The sequence below is a fragment of the Talpa occidentalis genome, unplaced genomic scaffold, assembly GCF_014898055.3.
Source record: "Talpa occidentalis isolate TD23 unplaced genomic scaffold, MPIMG_talOcc4v2.1 talOcc4.9, whole genome shotgun sequence".
Classification (NCBI taxonomy): Eukaryota; Metazoa; Chordata; class Mammalia; order Eulipotyphla; family Talpidae; genus Talpa; species Talpa occidentalis.
In genome coordinates this window covers 6,343,747-6,369,824 of record NW_023605305.1, presented here as the reverse complement: position 1 = coordinate 6,369,824, position 26,078 = coordinate 6,343,747, and the positions used below count along the sequence as shown (strand labels likewise).

General features: G+C 42.7%; 1 protein-coding gene across 3 annotated transcripts in view; it reads right to left on the bottom strand.

Moving 5' to 3' along the window:
- VPS13D (vacuolar protein sorting 13 homolog D) overlaps positions 1–26,078 on the bottom strand; it is a 199,992-nt gene that overhangs the window by 138,782 nt on the left and 35,132 nt on the right. For all 3 annotated transcript variants that reach the window (XM_037501218.2, XM_054691171.1, XM_037501217.2), the window contains exons 21-31: positions 24,877–25,908; positions 23,794–23,884; positions 21,780–21,906; positions 20,186–20,366; positions 15,535–15,717; positions 10,715–10,937; positions 9,450–9,660; positions 7,272–7,443; positions 6,974–7,086; positions 5,150–5,362; positions 1,805–2,070 (exon numbers count right to left, since the gene is read on the bottom strand). In XM_037501218.2, coding sequence (XP_037357115.1) covers positions 1,805–2,070; positions 5,150–5,362; positions 6,974–7,086; positions 7,272–7,443; positions 9,450–9,660; positions 10,715–10,937; positions 15,535–15,717; positions 20,186–20,366; positions 21,780–21,906; positions 23,794–23,884; positions 24,877–25,908 — 2,812 coding nt within the window. The remainder of the gene's footprint in view (positions 1–1,804; positions 2,071–5,149; positions 5,363–6,973; positions 7,087–7,271; positions 7,444–9,449; positions 9,661–10,714; positions 10,938–15,534; positions 15,718–20,185; positions 20,367–21,779; positions 21,907–23,793; positions 23,885–24,876; positions 25,909–26,078) is intronic.

Here is a 26,078-nt window from a genome sequence, read left to right as displayed (position 1 = left end):
GTCTGTCCACGTTCACTTCCTGTATCTGGCCAGGCGCAGCCAGCAGAGCACTGCCTGGGCACGAAGACATGAGTGTACTTTCTCTCTGCAGAATATGTTTTCAAGCTGGGTCTCCTGGGAGGTCTAACAGATCTCCAGAAGCTCAAGAATTCGTCCCTTCTCCAAGCAGTGACCTACTTTAGAATCCCAGGAAGCAGATTCAGATACAAATGTTAGACAGCATGGGTCTCTTTGGTGGCGCAAGGGCTTAAGTCTCAACACTATGAAGCTATCCGGGGCCACTGTAGCACAAGTTTGATCCCCGGCCAGGGAGATGACCCATGTGGCACAGCAGACCTCTCCTGACTCGCCCACTGTTCCCCTCAGCAGTGTATTTCAGTGGATCCGCCCGTTCTGCTCCCCACTGTCGCTGGTGGATCCTCTCACCCCCTGCACCTCTGGCCTGTGCCCCAGTTCTTGTATGCATAAATAATAGAAATCTTTAAAAAACAAAAAACAAATGTTAGACAGCATAAGGCTCTCTGTCACCCACGTAGCTGCTCAAGTTGTTTACAAACAAAGCAGGCCAATTTAATGTAGGGATTTTTAAAATTAGTACAGGCGACTTTCTAGTCACTTGCACATGACAAATTTATTTTGCTCTATACACTGCGTTTTCATCAAAAACCATGGATAGATTAATATTTTGAAACTAAACCCATTCGAAATGCATTATGCTGGCAGCTTCCAAGTCACCGAGTAGTAGATGGGGAACATCACTGCAAGCAAAACCAGCACAGATACCAGAAGAATTCACCAGCTAACAAAAACCATACTAATTGGATTTGCAAAGAAAAATAATCATTTTGTAAAGAAAGAAACAATCCCCTGGCTAATTTGCCTTCTGAGATTTTTAAATACCAAACTTCCCTACACTCAGTAAGGCCCATCTGATGGGGTCCTGAAGATCAAGCCAGATTTAACAAGGGGGGCAGGGGAGAAGACCACTGCCTAGTAGTTGGGTGCTGAGGACAGGCATGCGCATTAGCGGGCAGAGGAGGAGGGCGAGGGACCCTGCAGCCTTCAGCACGGGCCATGTTGTTCACACCTGAAAACAGAGATCAAGAACTTCCACCCTGATTGGTCTGTGAGAGACGCAGACATGTAAGTGCTCATGTCGAAATTTAGAGGCAGTGGAGCAGCAGGAGTTTGATCCCCGGCCAGGGAGCTGACCCACACGGCATAGCAGACCTCTCCTATCTCACCCACTGCTTCCCTCAGCAGTGTATTTCAGTCAATCTGCCTGTTCTGTTCCCCACTCCGTCTCTGGTGAATCCTCTCACCCCCCCACACACCTCTGGCCGTACCCCAGTTCTTGCATGCATAAATAAATAAATCTTTTTTAAAAAAACATTCAGAGAGGGCCTCCCCAGTGGCACAGCAGTTGAGCGCCGGGTTGCGAGGCTGCCCGCAGTCTCTGCAGTGCTGGTTCGATCCCCGGTTGCCAGACGAGGGTCCCACATGGTACGCAGACCTCTCCTGCCACCCACTGCTCCCCTCAGCAGTGTACTTTGTCACTTTGCCTGTTCTACTCTCTGCTCTGGCTCTGGTGAATTCTCTCACCCTCCCGCGCTTCTGACTGTACCCAGTGCTTGTATGTATATGTATGTAAGTATGTATGTATGTATAAATAAATAAATAAAACAAAAGGGATCAGAGATTTAGGCAGAAATTTAAAAAAAAAAACAAAAAAACATTCAGAGGCAGCGGAAAGGTCAAGCTGGAGGACATGCGGCACCTAACATCCAAACCTGTGTAAACTCACCCGTCACGTTGACCTTGACCTCCAGGTGCCTTTCTGTAGACACAGGAAGGGAAGACCGCTTGGTAACTACTCCACTTTTCACAGTTTTGGGAACCACAGCAGATTCGCTGCTAGAGTTACGGTGGCGAGAAGGAGTAATGTTCGTTTGTTTCTTAACATCACTGGGAGTATGGAGAAAATCGTGAACTAACAGCAGCCAGTCAAATATGAGAAACACTCGGAGATTGTTGAGAACTACTGTAAAGCAGGAGGAATCCTTTGTAGATCTACAAGAAGATCAAAGAAATAGGGAAAATAGGATATTTTGTTGACTTGCAAACATATTACTAAGTTTTGGCAGGTGGTAAGCGACAGCTTTGAGGATCAGTGGTCTCTGGACACAGGTTTAGTACACTCAGTGTATGTCTCCAAAAGTTCATGGCATTTTTCAATAAGAAGAAACACGCCCTGAAAAAGCAACAGGGAGCAGTCCAGTGGCCAGTTTTCAGCCAGGCATGATCTCGGCCCCAGGAGATATTTGCTGATGTCTGGATACATTTTCGATGGTCACAACTAGGGGCTGCAGTTGGCTGCTACTGGCTCTAGTGAGAAGAGGCCAGTGAGGCTGCTAGGGGCCTACTCGCACAGGAAAGCCCTCACAACAAGGAATTATCTGACCCCAAATTGTCAACAGGGCCGAGGCTGAGGGATCCTCCTATGTCAAGTGCACAGGCTTCGACCCGTCCCCCTTGTGCAGTGAATCACCCAGCTCCTCCAAGCCTGTGTCCTGGCTCACCAAGTGAGAGGGAGCTCAGGCGCCAGGCCCAGAACAGGAGGTGGCTAAATAGCAGCTCCCTTCCCAACAGGCTATTTCAAGAAGGTCAATAAGGTGCTCATCTTTCATCACTAGGATCATTTCTTTATGACACCAAATTTACACAGTAGTCCCGGAACTGACCTGAAAGCCCAGACTTTCTGGCCTGATGAGGAAGATCAATAAGATGGCATTACTGTGACCATGTCCATAAGCACCCTCACGAGGGTTGGCATTGAGGGAATGGAAGAGAGAATATTAGTTTTGTAGTGTCCATTTCTCCAAATTCTGTATTTGAGGTGAAAATCCAAGGAGGACTCTCAGGTCTGGCCTCCAGCCACGGTGTGGTGAGGGGCTTATCAGTTCCTAGCAGTGGATGAGTGGGCAGAGAGAGGTAGAAGGAAAACTTGCTGGGGACACTTCCACAGCATTCGGAGGTGAGCTTTGTTCTATGAGGGCAGGATCAACTCTGGAACTCTGGCTAACCAGTTAATAGCTAGTTCCCTGGCCTGGCGGGGGCTTCTGTTCAGAAAAAGCAGACTTGGAGCTGTTTTTGAGGCTGGCTCCTCCAGTCTCCTATTTCCCCTAAACCTGGCTCGCTGCCTCTAGAAAAAGGGCATAACGATGCATGTCTGCCTCATACAGACACAGCATTTTTCACAGAAACACTTTACCCTTTTGTAATAGAGAAAAAATGTTGCCCTCAATAAAATTTTCCGCCCCATTTTGAACATAGATCATCAGAGCTAAACACTCACTAGAAAGTCAAAGTGTGTCTGATTTCTTTTCTGGAAAATATTTCAAGCCTTTAAGTACAGTGAAGTGATTTACATTTGACACACAAAATCCCAACAGAAGAGTAATTCTTCTTGAGACACAGAAAGTGTTCAAAAGTTCCAATCAAGGCTTCATTTTAACCCTCCCATTGACAATGGGATTTCTGTTAGCAATAGTCAAGGTAAGACTTCATTATTTGACTCCAAGAAATTATGCGCCATTAGTCTATTTAGTATAAAACAGTATTTCAAGGCTCCTTGCATATTAAAAACATCATGGGTGACACAACTAGCTGATGGTTTAGGAAGTCAGACCAGTGCTAGTAAAGTAACCCTAAAAAGAAATTGTTTCTACAGATGGAGCAAATACATGCGGGTCTCCTGTTCAAATAAACATCACATCACACCAAGGAACTGGAGGGCACAGTCAGCTTATCATTTGACTTCAATCAGCCCGGACACCAGAACCGTGGTGGCCTGAAGACTTTTGGAAAGGACATGAACTTTGAAATCCGCAGCCCAGGTTTAAGTTCAAACTTCTTCACTCACTAGCTGTGTGACCCCAACAGGTACTTCACCCCCTCCAAGCTTCTATGTCTGCATCTGTTAAATGGGGAAGAAGTCAACCACTTGACAGACCAGTGAGAATGGGCAGATAGAGTGTCTGGCTCATGGTAGGGATCAATAAGCAGCAACTAGCATGCTTATTCCTGAACTTTCAGAAAGTTCATACGAAGGTTTAAACGTCTACGTTGCTAGATTTCCTGAAGATATATGGAGAGAGACCATGACCTCTCCCTAAAGAAAAGTTCAACCCTGAGGAATTTACTGAACAGCACACTGAAATGTCAGGCATATTTAAATATGCAAATACAAGAATAATCTCAATGACATTTTTTTTTCTTTCTTTGCCTATCCAAGAAGTCTTTCCCAGGCTCTTTACTTACCAGTTTATATTTACGACATCTCTAATGGCAGCAGGCATTAACAAAATGAAACTGCCATCAGTTCCAAAGGTCTCCCTTTGAATTTGAATGGTTTTTCCGTTTTCAAGTCTATGCTCACTCAGTCACATAAAATCTTACAGTAGTATATCATAAAATGGCACAGCCACCAGAAATAATACATCGGAAATAATAAAAGCCACCATCTATGCCAAGCAGCATGCCAGAATTATTTTAATTATTATCTCCACCTTATGAGGTGGCACAGTCATTCTTTTTATTTTATAGAAGAGGAAATTGCAGCTCAGAGAGGTTAAAAGGCTTGTGCTGGGTTAAAAAGCTAGAGTAGACAGTGGCAGATCACGGTTCTGAACCCAGATCTGTCCCCTTCTAAAACTCAGGCTGTTTCCACACACAGTGCTGCCTCCTATAACTCCAGGAAGAAATCCATAGTCTACAATACTAAAGCTCTTTATGCACAGAGAACTGCGTCAACAAGACAGTTAAAACCAGCTTTGTACAGTCCTTCTTTTCCCATTAAACAAGCATAATTTCTTCCTTCCCCAAGTCACTTTCTATACTGAAGTAGTCTACACATGACAGGGAGGTTGATTTTTAAGGATGAGGTTTAGTTCTAAACTACTTTTTTTTTTTAAGGCAACAGAGACATCATCTGGTCAATGAATGAAACTGCAAGGTTTCAGGAGTATTAAGTTACATATTCAGGATGGTGCACAAATAGCCATTACCTATTTATCTTTTCAGGGATTACTCAGTCCATCAACAAGCAACAGTGATAAAGAAAGGCAGAGTCCAGATCAGGATCTACTACCTGAAATGCAGCTCGATCTGAATAGAGCCCTGGGTGGAGCTGCTGTTCTTGGAGGGCTGAAAGATACAGTTGAACACGTTTGTCAGACCTGGGCTGGTCTTCTGCCCGACGTAGCGAGTGTCAAAGGCCATCATGGAATGGGAAACCAAGTTAATGGACTTGGTTTGGTTGGAAAAACTCTCATAAAGCAGTTTACATTTCTTGAAGTCAAATCTGAAAAGGGAGACAGTAGACAAGATGTGAAACTCTTCCATTCTCCAAAAACAAAACCAAATCAAGAATATGCCGAAGGTCTGTGAAGAACAGCTAATTCGAGACCTTTCACTGGCCTTGTGAACACACCACCCAAGCGGATTCAGTGACACTCAACCCTGTATTTGACCTTCTATTTCCAGAGACAGTCTTGTTCATAAGAACTTCATGAGAAATCACACCACCAGATACTGTTATATATATTATATTCTTGGCTCATTAGCATTCTCATTCTCACTTTAAGTCTCAGAAGACTATATGCTTGCAGTAAGTCCCCAGGGGCACGAAGCATCCCTTTTAGATCTGCACCTGTGTCTACCGGATTCTCAAGACAGCTTCTGGGAACAAGTCTTACCAAATTCGTCCATACAAGCACAGTCTTTTTTTACTTTTTTTATTTTTTTTGAATTAATATATTCATATATATTCCCCCATAAATAATGCGATTGATCCACTAACAAGAAATGCATTAGGGACTGTCTTTTTTTAAATTTTAACATGGGAAGCGACAACAAGCAATTCACAATTATACAGCACTACATACATACAGAACTACTCCGTATTAGGAAAAAACAAGGGCACAGCCACTCATCAGAAAAAATTACTGGCTCATAGACCATCAAGCTGGGACCCGGTCTCACTATACCATGTTTTCATCCACTGAGTTAGGTTCAGACCGGGATAGATTTTCCAAGAGAAAGACAAAGTAGTAGATAGTGCACTTCAGTGGGGAAATGACTAACCTTGAAGTCCACCTTTCAAATCTTAACTACTCTACCAGCCATATGATCAGATACTAGTCAAAACCTCTATCTATAAAACAGGAGTAACATTTGCCCAAACATAAACAGTTGTAAGTGTGAAAATACAAAGCACCTTGAAAATTTCATTCCGGTCATCACAAATTGTAGGTCTACAAGATCAGTAAGTGAGCTAAATAAGTGAATCACTAGGTAAGCTGTGCCCTAGCTAAAGGCAGCCAAGGAGCTCCTTGGCTTCCAGATGCTTCCAAGTCAGAAGACAGGCCCACTACTGCCAACACTTTCCTTTGAAAAGAAGTTCACATCCAACCAGTCTGTGTAAAATTTCTCAATTTTTAAATGATGGTGGTGACAGTCACCAGTGCGGCTCACCACAGTTGCTGCCTCCCCCTCTGCAGACACACACGAGACTGGCTCCTCTGCGTGGGACCACATTCCAGCACCATGAGGTTGGCCCCTGAAGTTCAACCACATCAGAGCGCTCTGAACCTGAGGTTGGCTACTCTGTTGGCCGGAGTGACTGTCAGGTGCAGAGCAGCCTGAGACCCGCAGTGGACACACAGCATGAGGAGAAACACAACTTCCCTGTTCCCCTGCTCTCAGGTCTGCCACTCCAGCAGAGCCAATGCTATCTGGACTGGGGCAGTAACAAATCCAAATATTTAAAAAGTGCGCTGCAGAACACACCCGTCAGTGAGCCCCCACACCACAGCCTCTGCTCTGTGCCAGTTGTGTGCTGTTTGCATTGCTGTTATTAATAATTATCTGTCACACCACTACTAATAATTCAATAATGGAATTAAAGCCACACCTGGCGAGGGACCCAGAACCTTCTTTTCCTTTTGGATCTTTCAGCTCCAGACTGACATTCACCATGTCAATCAGGAAGCACACGCACGTGTACACCTCTCCGCTCAGGACGGTCTGCAAGAGAAAATGCCAATCAACACACAGCTGATGAGGCCAACCTGGAAATGGGGCTAATATGGCAAGAAAAATCAAACATGCTCACTGCTCCATCTTCATCCCCCAGGTGAATTTGAGGAATATTTACTTAGGGTGACCATCTGCTGAGATGACAGTAACGAAGAACAGAAAGTCTCACTCACATGAATTCTTGGATCTTGCAAATCGTAAGGCCGCATGAACTCCTCAATGGGCTCGCCAAGGTTGTTCTCTAATAAACCACGGATCAGCTTGTATTTGGACAAATCCAGAGAGCAGTGGACAGAGGAGAGATTGCCATGGATAGCTATGTCAGGCACAGTATGACTTATTTCTCTATGAAAAAAGAAAAAAGGTCACTTTTATAAGCAAGTCACTAACTTAACACTGACAGAGTTTACACCCAAATCTAAGCTTTAATATGTACCCAACCACATTGTCATCCAGTTAATTTCTAACTTCCAATGACAAAAATTTTATGTGGCTCCAACGAAGCCAGTTAGTCTGACTAGGGGTCATGCTTCAGCTAAATAGGCCCTTTTTCTCACAAAAATATTCATTCAGAAAGGCACCAAATCAGGATTAACTGAGTAATGCATTAATGTGGAAAAAATCTTGCAACACTCAGAAAAAAGCTTCAGCATTACAGCAGGGAAAGCAAGAAAGGAAAGATGCCAGGCTCTGTATATAGCTCTTTGGATTTAGCACTGACTAAAGCAAGAAACCAGGCTTCACGGCACATGAAATCTGACCCAGTTTCTGTCTCGGCGGCAATGGGCAGGAGTAAAGTTGTAAGCGCCCAGGGGCAGAGGTACAAACCTCACCCCAATACTCAGGAGCTTGTTCACTACCCTCCAGGGAGAAGTGGGGATCCCTGTAGATACAACACTCTGAATGTACAAAGTGGAGGGCCAGGATTTGAAGTGGAAAAAGAATACAAAATATTACTTTGTCCATACAACAGCTGCAAAAAGAGCAATGATGCCATTAGCAAGGAAGACCTGGCGCGGGTCACTGAGTGCCGTCGCGGGCTCTGGCTCTGTGCTGTGAGATGTGACAGGATGCCTTGTGTTCAGTTATCACCTTCTATTTGGGTAACGGTATCATTATCTGCACATACACACTGATGAAACTGGGTAACGTTTAGATAAGCAGAAAGGCAATTTTTTTGGAAAGCATTACCTGAAAAGAAAACGAACGGTTCCATTTCTAAATAACGAAGCTCCTCTTAAGACTGCTAAGCCAGCAAAACCAAATATAGGCCATGCCAACCATAACTGGACACCAGCCAGGAAGCACTTGACTGGCAAGTAAGAATGAAATGCAAAAACCCCAATGTGAGCAGCTAAACTGTGTCATTAATCCAGAGAGAAATGAAAAAAGCAAAATTGAACAACTTGGCCAAGCCCAAGACTGCAAAGGGAGAAACCCCAATCGCTGAAGTAATGAGGCCGTTCCCCAAAATGCCACAACTGAGAACCCCTTTCATTACTTCACAGACACATCTCATCTCTTCCTGGAGCTGAGATGCAAATGTTGCTGCTTCCTCTGAAAGGAGTGCCCCAAAGGGAAAGACGCTGCACTGACCAGCAGTGCCCAGTCCCACACGCACAGGGCCCACTGTGCACAAGCGCCCCAGAGGACCTCGCTAATAAATGTCCAAGGCTCAGCCCTGAGTCAGGTGCTGGTGGTCTCAGACAGGGTCTAGAAATGCTTATTTTTAAGAAGTCTCCCAGCCAGATATGGAACAAATGACAACCGAAGCAAAGTTCTAGAAATAGAACACAGAAATAAGTATCCTGGGTTTTGAGGCCAATTAAAAGGTAAATCAGAGTTCACTCATTAGTCTTTAAGGAATATTTCAGAGCTTAACAGAGTGAGACGGGCAGAACTGCACGTCAGCCGTCACTAGGAGGAAACAGAGCCCCAGATAAAGAGCCGGCAGGTCCATGACCTGCTGTACCAGGAACACTTAATCCAAATGTCATCTCTTCCTAAATACTCTCCTTGCCCTCTCTTCCACCTTACCCCCACCAAACCTTGACTAAAGGGCTAAATTCATGGCCCTTTCTCTTTGTTTTCAAGGTCCCTGTTGCAATGCTATAGCACAGTGATAAGTGATAATACCTAATTACACACTAAGCCAGAATCATCTACTTCCCTTCCTGTTTCCTTCAACAAAATGTAGGCTCCTTGGGGGCACAGCAGCACACAGGAGGGACATGTGTTGCAGTGAGGAAGAGAGAAATGAGTGGCTTGCTCCTCCAGACTTAACTTCGTAGTGCTGATTTCCAAGTTACTAAGATTCTACTTATGACAGTTACACCGCTTAAAATACTCACTTGTCCAAATTCCTTTCCACCTGCAGCTTCAGCCTACAAGGCTCGGTTAGGAGGCTTCCTCCCACCTGTCGCACAAAATAGGAAGGGAAGATCAGATCTCCGCTGTTGTCCTCTGAGGCCTTAGAATACTCTCGAGGGCGTCTCTCTGCAGCAAAGATGTCCATGTCTTGGAGATCCACCACGATGCAGTCCAGCAGGCAGACATGGTCTTCTACGTGAACCCGAGGCAAAAGAGTGAATGAGGAAAATGGACTCAGGCAGGGCAGGCCCTGGACAAAGCTAAAAAGCCAAACACAGCTCATTCTGTCTTTGGAAAATGTTTATACTGCCTGTCTCAGAAAACTGGGTGTCCATAAGTCTCCAAGATGGCCCCCACATTTCCTATGCAATGCCCCATGAGCTGAACACTCCTGCCTGCTCCCCTCCACACCACACAGAGATAATGCCACATTCCTCAGACACTGGCTGAGGCCAAGGCTCTAGGACTAAAGTGACTTAACATGTGTCCCCTTTTCAGGACATCCAGCTGGGGTCGCATGCAGAGATGTTACCAAACTTCCTAGCAACAAAACTCCTTGTTCAAAGAAATAGCGAGGGCAGCCAATTCCACAACCACTGATCAATCCAAATCACTGTCAAATCACCATGAACTCCCTCCACTATACCTAACAAAACCACTCTACCTACTGCTCCCCTCAGCAGTGTATTTTAGTCAGTCTGCCTGTTCTGTTCCCCGCTCTGTCTCTGGTAGATCCTCTCACCCTCCCACACATCTGACCTGTACCCCGGTTCTTATATAAATAAAAAAAATAAATCTTAAAAGCCGCTGGAGTATTTCTGTGGTTATCCAATCCACACTAATATTTTTAAAAAGAAGTTCTCTTAGTTTTTAGAATTTTTTTTTTTTTTTTTTTTAGTTTTTAGAAATTTTTACAATTAAATAGAATAATACATGAAAAGACAGTGTCTGGATGATGCCTTGCAAGGGTGTCTGGGGATCCAGGACTGTGCCGACCACACTACCAACTACCTTGGTCTATGAGGCAATCTAAGCCTCTCCATCATGCCGCGCCTTGCTAAGTAGAAGTCACATAGTGCTAGTGCTACATCCGTAAGCTTTCTAACGCAATACCAAAATCAGGTCACCACTAAAGAAACGCTGTCCTTTGTCAGCATCTGCTTACACAGCGCACATACCCCAGGTTCCTGAGACGGCCTCGTGAATCTCCCCACCTTCGCTATGTAGCTCTTTACTCCCCTTTTACCTGGACTCCTGGGAATCTGGTCGGCAGCAGGTGGGGCCTGGTACCCTTGCTGCTTGCTCAAGGCATTCGGCGCCAACTCATTCTTCAGGCTGCCTGGACTCGCTCCCGCAGGAGGCGCCATGAACAGCCCCTCAAAATGGGTGCCCTTGGGCTCCTCTGCGCCTGGCATTTTCCTCGCACTATGCTTGGGTGTGCCCGTTGGGGAAGCTGAGGGCACAGATTCCTAGGAAGAAACAAAATAACACTAAGATGCTGGGTGAGGGACAGCTGTCTCTGTCCTGCTGGTCCCCAGGCTCTTTTACACTAACACTTGGCACTTGGCCACCCAGATCCCGTGAATAAGAGGGTAAGAGGTCATGACACTTACTGCCACATGTAATTATCTGCAGAGGTTTTACATATAGTTCAAGATCTGCAGAAAACTAGAATGATTTTGCAGGAGGTAATATCTTGGCTGAAGAGCAATCAGGATGCTAACTGCCAGCAGTTAATGAGGTCAAATGCAACAAAAGCAAATCTCTCTGCCATATGATGAAATATATTTGCTTTGTTGAAGGGGAGGGTTTACTGTTCTAAGACAATTATCTAATGGCAACACAGCTTGAATGGAAGGAAGCCATGACCACATGACACACGCTTTCTAGAAATCTCCCTCCAAGGCTTACCTTTCCATCTCTCAAAAACTGTGTAAATGACAAAAAAATGGGAAACACGGGAGTTAGCCTTCTTATTACCTGTCTGTTCAAGGGCATGAAAAGTAAAGAGTGAAATTAATTCTGTGATTCTACTGAAAATGCTATCCACTCCCTTACATACTTAGTTCCCTCAGATTGACAAGGCTCAGTCTTTTTCAGCAGAATGATTTAGTAACTGACTTTGAAACGTCTTCACGCCAGCCTCAGATCCATATCCCTGTAGGGACGCGGCACCATCAGTTTGTTCTCATCTACCCATTCTCACGAGCAAGTTGGGAGGAGGGAGAGATGATTTCCTCCAGTACTGACTTCTATGTTTGCTCCCCTCAGAATTTGAAAAAGTTTATTCATCTCAGAAAAGGACATGATGACACTGCTCTCCTCAGTGATCCCGGGTAGCGATTACATTAATGGTGAAGGAAACCAGCTCTCACGTTCTACAGTTTTTTTTTTTTGGTGGGGGGGGGAAGGGCAAGGTTAATTACTAGGCAAATGCCATTATTTAAATATTTCCCTCTTGCTTAGTTTATTTAAACTCTGGAGCACATTTATTGTTCTTTCATTTGATTCATCTCTACAGCCTCTCTATAGTTGGTTTAAGTAAATCAGTGGCTTGAGGGGATTAACTCAAAGCTTTGTAAAAGACTGACAGGGAAATTGTGGTTTAAGCACAAACTATGGTTGAGAAAAATGAAAGGAAAAGCAGATGTAAAAAGTTCAAACCCATGCTCATTACGGTGTGGGTTTACGGAAAATACTCTGGGCACGCAGGAGCCATGACCCTCCAGGCAAACAGCCCCTCGTAAGCCTTGATTTCAGGACTATTTCCCGTCCTTTCACACCTGGGATGCACACAAGACAAATCTCACACATGCAAATAGGTATGAAAGGGCCAACGTAAATGCAAAGTAATTTGGAGTGAAGAAAGTGTTCACTTCATGTAGACCTGGCTCAGGTAAGCTTGACTGCACCTGTGCAGAGGTAAGCTTCACAGATACACCTATCTGCTTACAGGTACGTTAACACCTGACACACTCCAAGCAGCCCTTATGGAATTCTACAGAACCATCACCAGTTTGTAACAAGATAAAGTTTTTCTAGGATTTAAGGAAATAAGAGTGCCAAGAAATACTACCTAGAGCTGAACATTTTTAAATTGCTTTTAATGGGCTTTAAGGACTTCCCTACACACGAGGGAAGTGATTTACCAGAAGGGGAAAAGTGCACTCTCCTAGTAGTTGAATCTTACAAAGGGTCAGTTTTTTTCATTTTCTTTCTCGAGCACGTGAACTGACTGTGGAATCCCATAAGGTTTTTCAAAATAACCAGGAGGCAAAAACATTATGTTCTACCTTGAAGAAAAAGCGATCCTTGTATGTGCTGTCACTTAAAACCAAATCCTCAAAAACAAATAGAAGGAAATTTTCTCATTAAAACTCTACAAACTACGCACTGTCATTGGCTTGCTTAATAAAATAGTAACCCTTTCGCAAAAATGGCTTGAGATATTTTGGCAATTCTCCTTTAGAGATAAACTTCGCAGTCGGCTTACCAGCCCGAATAGAGACATACCTGGCGCAGAAAGGCAGTCCTTGACCTTTTTAGGAAGGGCTGGGAAACAAAAACGGATTATTCAACTTGATCACCCACTCTGGATCTAACCTCATCCTTAAAAATTCAGACCTCAAAACAAAGATTCACTGTAAACATCTGATCGTCTTACCACAGGGGGCTCAGTGGAGGGGTCCATCACCCCAGTCACCGCAGAGCTGAACAAGATGCAGCATCTTGAGGTGCAAACACAAGCCCTGACACACGTGTTTAATGTCTGTCAGGTTCATCAAAAATACCTCAGACTTGGGAAAAGTGAACATGGAAATTTAGAAGTCGTTACTAATCCCTCATTCTGAGAATGGATCTTTCTTTCATGTTCTTTAAGACTCTAGTCAGTGACCAGCAAAATGCATCTCTCTCAACTATGTAAACAGATTTTCTTCCTGAGACCAAGGTGGCTGATTTCACTTTTACTATCTTAAACAACAGACAGAGGCAGAAGCCAGTTTCTCCCAGGGGAAGCCTCTGGAGCCCAATGCTCTAACAGAAGGACTTCCTCACGAGGGAAACAAGCAGGTTCTCGGCCACCAGCTCCTGTCTGAAAACAGGTCAACGAGACACTTGCACACCGGTGGCGCCACCTCTTGCTAAACACTGCTCCTTGGCTTCACCCTCTGCTCCTGCCACTAACTGAGCAGGCTGTGCGGAGCAGCACCGTGTGTGGGCCTGGCCCTGAGCTTCCTGTGACTCTCACTGTCTTGTGCTCACTCTCCTCCTCCTCTCCCCATCCCCGCTCGCTCGCTGAATCGGAAACTTCCAGTTCAGGAAGTTTAGGTCAGGACAGTGAGTAAATGGATGGGAGCCAATGAAGGACAAATGAAAACATTGTAGCGACAATATTTTGAAATTAATATTTGAGTTGGGGCATTGCCAACAGCCCGTGACTCTCTGAACCTGAGCAAAGTTCTGGTGAGGATTACCACCTATGCTCCTCTTTCCTTTCCTTTTCTCTCTGCATCTGGAGAGACAAACAACTGCTCAAGCGTATGTGTTTTTTGTAATAACCTTTGGAGTTCAACCATCTCTAAGTCACTGAATGATTTCACTGCCACACCTTGTAGAAAATTCAAAGAGCAACAGGTATTCAGGAAAGGGCTAGTAAGACACTCAGCAGGAATAGCCTTAGCCACTTTACTGTCCCCACATAAACCTGATCCTGAGAGGTAAAAGCATATTACTGTTAAGAGCACCATGTGTGGAAAGCAGACATATCAAAGTCCGTGTTTGACTCTCTACTCTTCACTAGCTAAATAATCCAAAAGATTTATTTATTTATTTGTTCATAGAAGAGCTAATTTGAAAGGAAACCTGCAGTCATGTTTACTGCAGCACAATTTACAATAGCCAAGATATGGAAGCAACCTAAATGCCCCAAAACAACACCCGCAAGGGGGTTGTTACCTATACTACTAAAAACACAAACAACACTATAAATCAATGCACCACAATTTAAAGAAAATATATAACCAACCAACTTATTGAGGTCTGTACTATGGCCAGGTCTACTCTTAAGTGTATGCACACTTGAACGTCTATTCTGGGGTTGCTCGATACAGTATTAATAATACTAAATAATTCTCCACTTCTTAATGAGAACAAAAGGAACAATATGGAAAGATCTTAGTGCAGACTGGTGTACAGTAAGCATCTAACAAACATCAGCTACTTGCTGCTATTATTATCAGTCGTACAAGATCTTATATTCAAATCTTCAAAGGCTCTCTCTCTCCTTATATATTAGCTGTTAGTCTAAAAAATGAGCCTAGCTCACTGAAAATTTCACTGAGTGCATTTCTAACAAGATAAAATGTACTGAATAAGCAGATAGACTGGAAAGCTGCTATGGAAACCAGCAAGGTTTCATTACAACTCACCATGAGACCAAGACCTCGTCTCTAGTTCCAGCAATATTGTTCAGTCTCCTCAACTGCAAAATGGGCAGGAGGGGGCTAATTAGACCACCGCCGAGGTCCCCTCAGCGCTAAGTCTGTGATTTACTAGGTGTTCCCATTTTTACTGTGTATTCAACAAGCCCTCATTTTACAAATGCTAAGTGAAAATAACCATAATCCTCATCCCAATTACCTCCAAAACCTCTTGTAATAAATAAGGGCAAAAGTATTTTTAAACCATAAAGCAATATACTATAAGATTTTATTATGACGATATTGTTAAATGGCTTCATACACCAATGGCCCAATCACAACCTCTGAAACCTGCCATGTAGTAGAAAAAGCTGATTAGCATGAGGTCAGCCTGCAAGGACAGCATTATAAGGATGGAAGCTGGTTCTGCTGGTTTGCTTGCAAAAGTTACTATATACAGTTAGGAAGAGATATGATTTATACTATTCCTATCATTGAAATGTCAATAAAATGTCAAAGAAAGATTCTTCAAGCTACATATACTACAAAAGTGAAAGAAGTAGGGATTTTCTTATGACAACATGCATTTTTCAGTGGTGTGAAAATACAGGTTGAGCTTGAAAGGGGATGGATGCAGGTTGCTCACCTTATCTTGTAAGGAAAAAGTTCCAGGAAAACCTGCAAAAAGAAACTTGTTCTTGACTTTCAACTTTCCCAAATTTGCGACAATCAAATGATTTGATCTGGAACTCTCTGGGATTAGGAGAACAGGAGCACCAGCCTCAATATCCAGGAGAACGCGTGAACAGCGCTGGGCTTGATCTCTCACCTAAAGAGGAAGGAAAATTGACTCAGAGGCTCAACAAATTCCCAAAAATCAACTCTATTTCTACATTCAATTAGCCAGGAATTAGAAATTGAAATTTTAAAATTAGTATCATTTATAATAACATTAATAAGATGTGAAAATATATTTATAAATATATTTTATATAAAACAATGTATATCTCTATTTACACCAGTACATTCAAAACTAAAAAAAAACTATTGAAAGAAATTAAGAACCTAAATACATGCCCACTGCCTCATTAGGTACCATCATAATCACCTTTTTTTCCCTGTTTATATTTTCCCACTAAAGGCTCCATGAGGGCAATGACCCTGTCTTCCTTGTTTTCCATTATGTTCCTAGCACTTAGGCTATATGACACATCATTCCTCAGTAAACATCCACTAAATAGCTGAAGAAATGAACAAGCAAAGCTGTTAGAAGAATCAAGTGAGATAAAACATGTGAAAGCACTTTGAAAACTCAATGCATCAATACAAATAATTTTTTTTAATTTATTTATTTATGCATACAAGAACTGGGGTATGGGCCAGAGGTGCAGGGGGTGAGAGGATTCATCAGAGACAGAGTGAGGAACAGAACAGGCAGACTGACTGAAATACACTGCTGAGGGCAGCAGTGGGCAAGACAGGAGAGGTCTGCTGCAGTGGCTGCAGATAGCTTCGTAGGTTGCATCTTAACCCCTTGCACCACCAGGGAGGCCCCTCAATACAAATAATTTTTAACTGAATGCCCCACACTTATTTTTGCTATCTCCATTTTCCTCCTATAACTAAGTCAAAAAAAGAAAAAAAATTTGCCACTGGTCATGTGACTTATAGTGGCAACACCACCTAGACTTCAGAGTCCTATCCCGGGATTTCTAAATTGCACATCTTAGCTCCATCAAAAACCCATACTCCCAGTTGCCCAGTGAACAAAGGGTTTTAACATAAGAGACTACATGTAAAGTAGAAGACACAGGAAAATCACATAATACTTCTGGGATAAAAAAATAAACAATTTATATTTGGTCCAAACAAATTAGGTACATGAGGTTCTTCTAATTTCAAATATCAAGATTGAAAGGAAATTTAAAATCCCACTGGATCATCATTTATAAAAAGGTAGGACTAAAACTTCAGCTTCTAGTCAAAAATGGACGATACCTTTGTCTGTCACCAGTACGCTATTAGAAGAAAGGAATTCAAATTTCAAACAAAATAACCTCCTTCTCTTATCAGTAAATAAAAGCAGGTCTTTTGCTCTTGCTGTAAATCTAAGTAAGTCAAACAGCTAGGGATAAAGAGCCCTGAGCTCAGCTTTTCTTCAAAGCCCACATAGTCAGTCCTGTTCAAAACGAAAAACATTCCTTTAACCTTCTACTTGTTTTATACAATTTTTTTTTTTTTGTTTGTTTGTTTGTTTGTTTGTTTTTTGTGGGACCCTCGCTGGTGGCCGGGGAATGAACCGGCACTGCAGAGGCTGTGGGCAGCCTCGCAGCCCAGCGCTCAACTGCTGCGCCACCAGGGGAGGCCTGTTTTATACAATTTGATAAAGCAAATCTTAAGAGCTACCTATTTAATTTCTGCTTATCCATGGAAGTTAAACCCAATTAGTCACTTCTGCAGTGTTCTCATTTCCTAGCCCAAAGGATTCCTCACAGCAACACTACTGTCTAAACACATGTAAAATAATTGCTCTAAAGGTATATAACAATTCTAACAGACAACGTTCAGTGAAGGTTGCATTAAGTCATAAAAATGTCCATAGTTTTGATCAAACAATACCATTAACAGGATTCAATCCTATAAAAATAATTGCAAAAACTGAAAAAAGCCATGTGCACAAAGATATTCATAGAAGCATTACTCATAAGAATGAAAATCTGGAAGCAATTTAAATGTTAAAAAATAAGGAAATGGTTAAGTAAACTAGCTTGATGGATTGTAGTGTTATTAAATAGGATAGCTACGAAAAATGCAAAGCAAGATGGGAAAAGATTATGCAGAAAGGTTAAGAAAAGAAGCTGGATTCCAAATGTGTAAATTAGCCACATTACTGTGTGTGCCATATCCTACTCCTCAATTTAGAAGTTTTCTTTTTAAGTATATGTAGACCATAAATGGAATACCTACCGTTTTATAACCAGCAATTGGCCCAAAATAAGAAGGCCAACAAGTGTTGCAAAGCACATGAATTAAAAGGAATGCTAGACTAGACTAGACTGCCCATGGGTGTGTAGCATTGAGACAGCCATTTGGTAAACAACCGGGCATTTTCTTGTAGACAACCATGTGCACACTCTGTGATCCAGTCACTCCACTCCCAAGTATCTCAGAGAAACTCTTGCACGTATACGCTAGGAGACACAGCCTACGAAAGTCAAACCCTGGAAACAATCCAAACATTCAACAGGAAAATGGACCAAACATCTGCCACACACAGTGAAAATTCATGAAATGCAATCACATTTACCAACCTGAATGAACCTTATTAACACACTAAGTGAAAAACAACCCAAGTCACAGACCGTTAAACCTAGTTAAAGCCATTTTGCAAAGGTCAAAACAAAACAAAAGGCAGTGCACAGCACCTTTTTGGTTTTGCTTTAATTTTTACAGGTGTAATAGACCCAAAAATCAGAGGAGTGGCCAGCTGAGTGTTAACAGCACTATGAGAGAGGGAAGGACCACAGACAGCTCTTAGTAATGTTCTCATGTTTATTTTGGTGGCAGGTTTCTGGAGATTATGTTATTATCATACTTTATAATTCATATACTTGCTACAGATACTCCTTCATATGTGTCAAATACTAATTTTTTTAAGTTTCTAGAAAGAGAAAAGAGTGGTTACCATACTCCATGTTAATAGAGCAAAACAAAATTAAACAGACCTATATTCCTGGAGACCGGTAAGATTTATTCTTTTTCCCAAACTCCCTTAATTTCTCAGCACTATTTTTCTACTTAAAAATATACATTCCCAGGGCCTCCCTGGTGGTGCAGGTGGTTGAGCGCAGCGCTGTGAAGCTGTCGCAGCCTCTGCAGTGCCGGTTCGATCCCTGCTGGCTATAGAGCAACCCACATGGGGGAGCAGACCTCTCCTGTCTCGCCTGCTGCTCCCCTCAGCAGTGTATTTCAGTCCATCTGCCTGTTCTGTTCCCCACTCTGTCTCTGGTGAATCCTCTCACCCTCCCATGCATCTGGCCTGTAGCCCAGTTCTTGCATAAATAAATAAATCTTTAAAAAAAAAAAAATATATATATATATATACACACACACACACACACACTCACATTCCCTGGAAGATGCAAAGGAACAGGTAACACTGATCACTTTCAGGGAGAAAAATAAGTAGCCAAGGGAAGTTGAGAAGACTTGTCTCCAAATGCCCTTTTTTACTTTGGTTCTGTGCTACATCAATATATAATAACATAATCAAAAATATAAATGAAAGCAACAGTTTTAAATGTTGTCACTAGAACACAGTATCTATTTCTAAAATGATAATCTTCTACCTAATAAGTAAGTTTTCAAGCAAATACATTTGTAATTGTTCTCTATGGTCCCCAAATGTGTGCCCAGACACCACAGGATGTTGCTGCACCCTCACAGGTGCGCGGCCGGGACAGTCCAAATTCCTGAGCGAGACGTCACCTGCTGGGCACCATGAGCAATCATTAGCCTGAGTTCCGTCGATGTGAGATCACACTACACTCCTTTCAAGATGTCAGACCTTTGCAAAGCAAAGCAGCTGCTATGATACAGGCAAGTGCCATGAGCAGACAGAGCAGAACAGGAAACGAGGGCTGTGATGTCCAGCCTGATTTCAGGTTGGAGAACTGATTCCAAGTTCAGTGCCCAAGAGGCCCATACATCCTGCTGGTCAGTAATTATAGTGATTTAAAGATGGAATGAAAATATTATTCTTTCACTTATGTGTTAACATTTTTTCAAACACCTGTTAGGACATGACTACTTATCAAGTTTAGACTTAATTACCCTGTAAATGGAAAAGACCAGTAGGTGTTTCTTTTGGCCCTAGAAGGTCCATGGAAAAACTTCCAAGACATTAAGGGAGCCATGAATTAAGAAGTTTGGAGACATCTAATGTGTTTGGGGAAAGCCTTCTTTGTATAACAGATATGTTCTTTGGGACCACTTTCCAAGGGAGGTCTCTCCACTGAAGTCCTAGAGGAGACCAGAGTCTTCAGTGCTGTCCATAAATTTCACTTATCTTTCTTAGAAAAAGCTAAACTTTAAAGGTAACCAAACACAATATAATGAACAAGGAATATAAGCTCTCCAATGGCAAAATGTCTGTAACTGATCAGCAACATGAAGGACATTAGTAAGCATAAAGTTGTCTACATTTACTTTTTTTCAGTAAGATTTTCCAGATTTATCTTAACAATTCTACTGATCGGTCAGGCTGGAAAAGCAGCGGAGACGCGGAGACTGCCTACCGTCTGCCCCTCGATGGCGGCACGCTGGCGCCCCAGCACATCCTGCAGCTGCGTGAAGTGCTGGATGAAGGCCACCACCTCTGCCTGGAAGCGCTGTGTGTGCACGTACTGCACGGAGGCCATCTGGAGACTCACACGGATGTCGTGTTCTCTCCGGAGCAGGGGGTCGGGGCGCCCGTACCTAGGAACAGGGCAGAAAGGGACTCAGCAGCAAGACAGACTTTGCATTTCAAAAAAACCTGGTTGAAAACAGCTTTAATTATTAAAATGGAAATCCACAATTGGGTTTTACAAAGCAAATTCCAATAACTATGCCCTTTCTAATCTTCAGCAACATGTTGAAGACATTAAATAAGAATGTGGGTGACAGCCCAGGCTACGAACAGGTGGGCACTGAATTCACTCTTGACTCCATTCAGAAGCTGCCTGTGGCTCAGACCTGTCACCTGGGCTCTCTACCCCACCTTTAAGGAAAATCACTCTTTCCTACTCAGTGTAATTTTGGACAATGTGGGCTTGAATGGTAACAAATCTAAGATAAACAATTATTAAAGAAAACTAAACAAGAGAACCAATGTTTCTGGGAAAATTTGTCTGCTGGAAGCAGAAAGATATCTTTTTACTTCAGTGATCAACAGGCCAAAGAGTTTTAGCATCTATATTCAAAGAGAAATTTAAAAACTACCAATGGTTTTGAAATTAATGGAGATGACGTCAGAATAATAAATTTTTATGCCACACAGAGACACTGGAAAAAGGAACTTAAAATTGCTGGACACTTATTCTGTGCTAGACAGAAAGTTAGGAATTTTATATGAATTATTTATTATAGACCCACACTACCGTAGTATATAACAAGCAAATCCATCACAATTCTCAGCAGAGTATGATACACTTCCCCAGAATGAAAGCAAATGTTGTCAGACGTCTTTTAGGATGTTTTTTTTTTTTTCCTCAACTCCATTTCAACACTTGCCTGTGGCATGAGCAGACCAGAGCATTTGGGGGCAAAGCTGAGTATGTCTATTTTTCAGTAACTCCCAAATGGGTCGATGACCATCATTTCATATTTTCAGTCTTCTGAGAAAACTATTTTTAATAACTAGATCAGCCTAAACATGTAATGTACAATTTAGAATTGAAAAGTTTCAACAGAATCTGTTTATATAGGGACAAAACGCACTGTGTAATTTAACAGCCAAATCTTCAATAACTTTCTCAGGCTGAAATCATTTCAGAACTTTTAGTGTGAGACGGAAACTGACCTAACTTTGTCCTCTCAATATTTAGATAGAAAAGCTGATGTGTCGTGATAAAGTGACTTGCCTAAGTCCCTTAACAAGTTGGGCGTGAGCACGCATGCTTTCGTTATTTCAGCCATACCCCATCTGTTCATGATGCCAGGGCAAATGCTAATTCACTTAAATGCAGATCCATTTTAATATAAATCAGAATTCCTCACAACTAGATCATATCAATTTTACATAACAAGACAAAATTTTTAAAAGCTTTTCTTTGTTGTTTAGCCAACGAGAATTGGAAACAGCAAGCAATTATGGCAAAATGCTAAGTGAGAAAAGATGGATATTTTTACTTAAAAGTCTGGAAGATGAGCGCTTCTTCCCCACTTGTCGTGAATCGTTCTCTGTAGAACTCTCCGTGGGATGTGAGGTCACTCAGAGACAGGCTTCCGATGCTTCCCTGCAAGGCCAGGTCTCCCTCTGGGGGTGTTAAAATCAGAACACATTCTTATAGATCCTTTTTTGTCATACACCTTCAGTATCTTTGGAACAAAAAACCTGCTAAACTTGTACTCAGATCAAATTCCAAAGATCCATTCTTTCCATGTAACAGACTTTTCACTATTTAATCAAACTAAATGTCAAAAGTTAATTTTCACATTCAATACACCCAGAAAAATATTGTGTGCAATATTTCCGGTAGTCTCAATGCACAAGTCCAAAGGGGATTGAAATAATTATGACAATTTAATGCTGACAAGGGGAAAGACATTAAATTAAATGCATACACAATTTACAGAATAAGACATTTACAAATATAGATGGAAACGTGACTCCTGAGATTAAATTACTAATTAGAATTAGTGAAATGTCATAAGGTCTATTAATTGTACTATGGATAAAAGAATAAAGGAGGAAGTGTCAGAGATATGTCAAGTTTTCAACAACATTAACTGGATTTTCGTATGATTTAATAAAAGCGAAATTAATGAGATAGACACTGGAGACATAGATTTGAAACTCTGATATCACATGCGTGAACCCCTGAAGGTGGGTAGAACAAAGAAAGTGTTGAAAAATGTACACCTGGGATGTGAACCTATAATGAATCAGCATTAACACGATGTGGATATTAAAAATGGATATTCTGGGGCCTCCCTGGTGGCACAAGGGGTTAAAGCACCGCATTATTAAGCTATCCTCGGCCTCTGCAGCACGAGTTCAGTCCCCCGTCGGCCAGGGAGCAACCCATATGGTGCAGCAGACCTCTCCTGTCTCGCCCGCTGCTCCCCTCAGTAGTATGTTTCAGTAGATCTGCCTGTTCTGTTCCCCACTCTGTCTCTGGTGAATTCTCTCACCCCCCTGCATCTCTGGCCTGTGTCCCAGCTCTTGTATGCATAAATAAATAAATCTTTAAAAAAAAAAAAACCAAAATTTAAAAGGAAAAAAAAGGATATTCTGAACTGTTGCTTCTATAAAACATATTTTATCATCATAATTAGCATTAAGAAACAACTAAAGGGTATGTTTGGCATGTTATGCTCCCAATCCATTGAAGACACTTTTATTTTTGACTCTTAATGTCCTCTGATGAAAATATCCAAGCTTCTCCCCATGTTATAAAACTGGGACCTTTAGAAGCATTTATAAGTTCATTTACATCTGGCATGAATTCTCAATTTTAGTTCATTCCTTCCCCAAGACAGTCTTTTTTTTTTTTTTTTTTTTTTTAACTAGAGTCAACATTTAAGCTTTGTAATCTTCCTGATTTCAGGAAGGATGGAAAGAATAGTGATTCATTCATATTTATAAATATTCAGATTTATAAACCCTCTTTAGAATCTGATGTAGTGAATCATTTGAGCTTTACCAGGAGTTTCAAAGTACAGAGTCCACCAGAGAGAGCGTCAGCTTTGCTCCAACATCCTCCTACCGGAGACCATGCGCTCTTGGTGGCCCCCATTTATGGTGACCCACAGGCTTCCCAGAGACAGCCCTAGCACAGGCTCTTTCCCAAGTGTAATCATTAATGATGCCCCCTCTTCACCCTCAAAAAGTTCCAATTTTGGCAAAGAAGTCTTTCTATGCCAAAGCCAAAATACAGCTAGATACCTGGGCTCCCTCCCAAACTGCAGGCTCGGATTCTTAGGATTCTTGCAAAGGAGTTGGGTCAGACACTTGTATTTTTAACAAGTTATCCAGATGATTCTGCTCCATAAGCCAGTATTTGGGAACTGCCACCAAAAATCATTGCCAGATCAGCAACAATAACCAAGTCACTAATCCATGTGAGGACTCCACATGTGAGGACAACCAGGATGTTCCGATTCTTACCAGATTTTGCAAGTTTGCTTTTTCCCCACTTACCAATCATTTCCAGATGTGCCATTAACTTGGACACATTCGCTTTAGCAAGCTCACTGGTGGTCTTATTCAGCACAAGAGAGAGCGAATGAACCTAAGGGCACAGACGATAAGAAGATAAGGCATGTGACATCGGAAGTCCAGAGAAGGCCCAGAGCCTCTCAGAGTCCATTCTTCTTGCTAAACAAGAGGCCTCAGAGTGTTGCGGAGGCCTCCACTCACAGTCACCGAGCAACCCTCTCTTCCATTTCTAGGGTAAGAAAGCCGAAATTAAATTTAAAGAGCTGAGGAAGTAAGAAAATGGCAACTAAGACAGAATGTAACCACTTAGGCCTCTTATTGTTCCATCACACAGAGCAGAACAGCCTTAAATTCAAATGTTTTTTCAAGTCTTTTCCGCATTGACAAGGAAATTATAAGTATGGTAATCACATACCAGCAACACGAGTGACAGGTATCAGACACCGGATGCCTACTATATGCCCTGCACACAGGGACCCAGGTTCTCCCCTTGAAGCCTCACGACTGAGGATGCAGGAGCCTCTAGCCCTGTTGACTGATGGAGGAGTGAAAGCACCTGCCCACAGCCACGCAGCTGTATGCCTGCAACAGAAGTGCCAGGACTCAAGCCCAGGCAGTCCGACCTTCTGAGGCTTCATCATCAACAGCCAAACTTGTTGCCCTCAATAAAAGCCAACAATGTTCCAAGCACGAACAATGTTCTGAGTGCGAACAATGTTCTGGAGAGAGGATGATAAAAGCCGCATTTTAAAGTAGCTACCATGTACTAGCTCTCTGCAAGGGGCTCTGCATATATTACCTCATTACTCATCTCAATCGGATGACAGGAGATGAGGAAACTGAGGCTCACAAGAAGTTACCTGAGCTATTTCTTTATCCTGCCTCCAGATGCAATTTACACTAAAACCCTTTCTAAAACATTAACATCCATCCAAGAACAGACATCGAAAAGACGATAGCTCCCTGCTGACAAAATCTATTTCCTAGAGTAAATGTGCAATGATAGCACTTCAATAAACAAACCCGAGTTCATTTCAAGGAGCGGAGGGCAGAGGGCGGTGATACCTTGAGGTCCAGCTTGGTGTTAACTGGGTCCTGAAGCTCAGACTCCAGCGGAGCGCTCGACTCTGACTTGATGGTCTGTAGCGGGTCCTCGGGCGGCACCTTCATTGCATGGTTGTCTGCAGTGGAGCCAATTCCAAAAAAATCTAGAATCACGACCCAGGTTTGCAGCGTGATGAGCACATCCAGGCAGTTAAAATCCACATCAATGCTCCGGTTTACTCGATTGTAACTAGAAGAGAATTCCGGATGTTTCTTATCCACCAAGAATATATTGATATGGACCAAGGAATCATCAAATTTGCTCCTTCCAGCAATGATTCTGTGCTCGTCCACCGAAGGCGAAGGGGGTGGGGTCAAGGGGCAGTCCTTGTCCTGGACTTCCTTCTGCTTCTTCCGGGACGCAGAGGTGGGTCTCTGATAGAGCTGAAAGACATTAGGCGCCTCCTCCATGTGGGAAGGGAGAGACCGAGGCATATCCGGGTATTCCACATTGGATACTGAGGGGCAAGACTGAGAAAGATACTCTTTTTGTGCCAAGCTAGATGGCTTAGGGGCTCCCCGAGAGACCATCAGGTTTTTATACTTGGAATCTGGGTTTTTCTCCAGTAAGTCTTCCATCAACAGAGAACGCAGGGCAATCTGAATGGATAACGTCTGGGGATGGTCTTTATTGAATTCCACCTCAAAGTCCTGAAACTTTAAGCTCACGAGGCCCTGGGCCCCCAAAGTCAGATCTCCACTTAGCTGAACTTGAAGCTCTGAGATACAAAAGTTAGCCTGAATCTGGGTGAAGGACTTGACTTCCTTCATGGACAAGGACTTCTGAGAAGAGTTAGAGAAGCTGGAGTGGCTGAACAAGCCATTCTCCTTCCTTTCGGCGGAAGGTTCTCCACAGGCACCGAGGGAAGGCAGAGGAGAGTTAGGGCAAGGTGAGGAGGTGGCACTGGCTGGAAACTTATTGAGATCTTCACTGTACACCAGATTGTCCAGCGTCTGTAAAACCTGCTCATATACATGCTTTGCTAGCACCACCTGTATTCAGAGAAAAATTCAGTTAGTCCACTACCATTGTTTACTGCATTTAGGTGCACTGCCCATAAATTTCCTAAGTTGATTTTTATGGTTTTCCCAAGAAGTTATCAATTGAGAGCCGGACTGCCTCTGTTGTTTCCTTTAGGGCCCCACCCTCTACTCACTCGGTG